Here is a 2,299-nt window from a genome sequence, read left to right as displayed (position 1 = left end):
AGTGCTAAAGTTTTTGTCTTCAAATGTACTTAAGTTCACAAAGTAGTGATTTATTATAACTCTAATGTTCCTATGATCATTTTTATCACAAGATTCTTCACTTAATCACCTCAGTTTATGTGTAAAGACTCGAATGTGACTCTCAGCACACTGATCTATTAATAGAATAATATTAATGACTCAAACACTGATTGATTTCTATTATAATTAAACCTTCTTCAATAAAACGTGTAAATGAGGTCACGTGTGTGGTGGTGAGTTCGAGTCTGGAGTTTCATCATTATTTATTCCTCTCTAAATGTTCTGCTTGATGTTGAACTGATGCTGAACTGTATGTTGGTGATCAGTAGACCCTCATAAATAAAACTGAAAGACTGATTTCACTGAATTCAGTAAAAAGTAAAGCATTTTAAAATGTAGTGAAGTTACAGTCAAAATCTCCCCAAAAAGAAATTCTTCAGTAAAGTACAGATACGAGAAAAAGCTACGTAAGTACAGTAACAAATTACATTTACTTCATTACTGTTCACCACATTATTACAGTTACAATGTTACATTTATATTGTTACAGTTACAATGTTACATTTACGCTGTGAAATTCTGGAATATTTGACGATTTTGTGTTGTGGTTATTATAAATGTATGTATTATATATATATATATATACACACACATACAAATTCAGAGACGGCAAAAGTCCACACATCCTTCACTTAGTAGAAGTGCAGATACTAACGTTTTAAAGATTCTGGTAAAAGCTGAAGTTCTGACTGCACTTTTTCACTTTTTCACAAGTTAAAGTAAAGAAGTTTGAGCTCCGACATGTTCTTCAGTAAAAACCAGTGATTATTACTACCTGTTTTAGTGTCACGCTGGAACAGCATATTAATATAAAATAATTTCAGATGTTCTCTAATGAATGTATCCAGACTGAAGATCCACCATATAGAACACAAGCAGAGTAAAGAAGATGATGATCAGGTGATCAGGAATGTCTCAGTTCTCAGTCATGTTCTCATCACTGACTCCCTCTGTCTCATCCACGTTAACCCCAGACTTCTTACTGCCTTCTGCCTGCTCACTGTGAGTTTCAGAAACTAGTCTACGTCTGTGGTGTGAGAGAGACAGGAGATGATCCACCAGTGGATTAAAAAAGCTGCACAATGAGAAGAAAAATACTGATGATGATGTCACCAAACAGATTAAAACTAAAGTAACCAATCTGGTGTGAAAATGTAAGAAGTAGAAAGTACAGATTTTTGTGTAAAAATGTAATAAATAAAAGTAAAACACTGTTAAAAAAACAACAGTGAAGTAAAATACAGAAACTACTGTCACTGAATCTACTTAAGTACAGTAACAAAGTGTTTATACTTTATTACTTCCACCTGAATAAATGTTTATATTATAGTTCATATGAATTGTTATGAACAGACTTTTCAACGGTTTTTTTCTCCACGTTCTTCTCACAGCGGTGGTGGTCTTTGCGTTTGTTCTCTGCTGGCTGCCGTTCCATGTGGGTCGTTATCTGTTCTCCAAATCATCTGAAGCTGATTCTCCACTAATTACTCAAATCAGTGAATACTGCAACCTCGTCTCCTTAGTTCTGTTTTATTTCAGTGCCGCTATCAACCCCATTCTCTACAACATCATGTCCAAGAAGTACAGGGTCATGGCCTGCAGGCTGTTTGGAATGAGATGCTCTCAGGAGCGCTCAAAGTCGACCACTTTGAATTCTGAGAACTGCCCTGTGTGGAATGAGTCCAGTGGAACCACATGACCGAGGAGGAGTGGGTTCTCCTCTGAGGGCTAAGATGTTTCTGTGGAAACGAGAAGATTCACAAAAGCCCTTCTGACTCTTTACACAATTTTTGAAAGAAATGCGGTTACAGATGAAACTCAGAACACATCACTGACTTCATAAACTGGATAATCACTGCAGTAGAATACAACTTTTTCATCATAAAAGCCCTGAACTGCTGAGTGTGACATTTCCCTGGACATTATCAGGAGACTTGACAAGCAGATCTTCACACTGCAGACTGATCAGATACCAGACATCAGACTGACTGAAATAAAGCCACATGGTGTTACATCAGAACATGTGTTTTATACGCATAGGTTCACTAAACTATTGTAGATCATGTCATTTCTACACATCTGCACAAAAATGCCTTAAACCTTGTGAGTTACTGGAGGACAAAGTGAGCACTGTAGATGAAGCTCTGTACATTGTACCCTACAGCGGGAGATACAATCGTACTGACCACCCAAACACACATCTGTCCATATACCACAC

The 2,299-nt window shown here is 36.8% G+C and overlaps 1 protein-coding gene across 1 annotated transcript in view; it reads left to right on the top strand.

Moving 5' to 3' along the window:
* ghsrb (growth hormone secretagogue receptor b) overlaps window positions 1-2,079 on the top strand; it is a gene marked incomplete at its 5' end in the record, with an annotated part of 3,551 nt that extends 1,472 nt beyond the window's left edge. Inside the window, one exon of the mRNA XM_083530444.1 lies at window positions 1,473-2,079. Within this exon, the coding sequence (XP_083386570.1) occupies window positions 1,473-1,780 (308 nt within the window). The 3' untranslated portion in view covers window positions 1,781-2,079. The remainder of the gene's footprint in view (window positions 1-1,472) is intronic.
* Window positions 2,080-2,299: the final 220 nt, after the last annotated feature.

Source organism: Silurus aristotelis, assembly GCF_946808225.1.
Source record: "Silurus aristotelis genome assembly, chromosome: 25".
NCBI classification, from domain to species: domain Eukaryota; kingdom Metazoa; phylum Chordata; class Actinopteri; order Siluriformes; family Siluridae; genus Silurus; species Silurus aristotelis.
The sequence above is the reverse complement of the archived record's forward strand: the minus strand, read 5'-3'. Positions and strand labels throughout refer to the sequence as shown.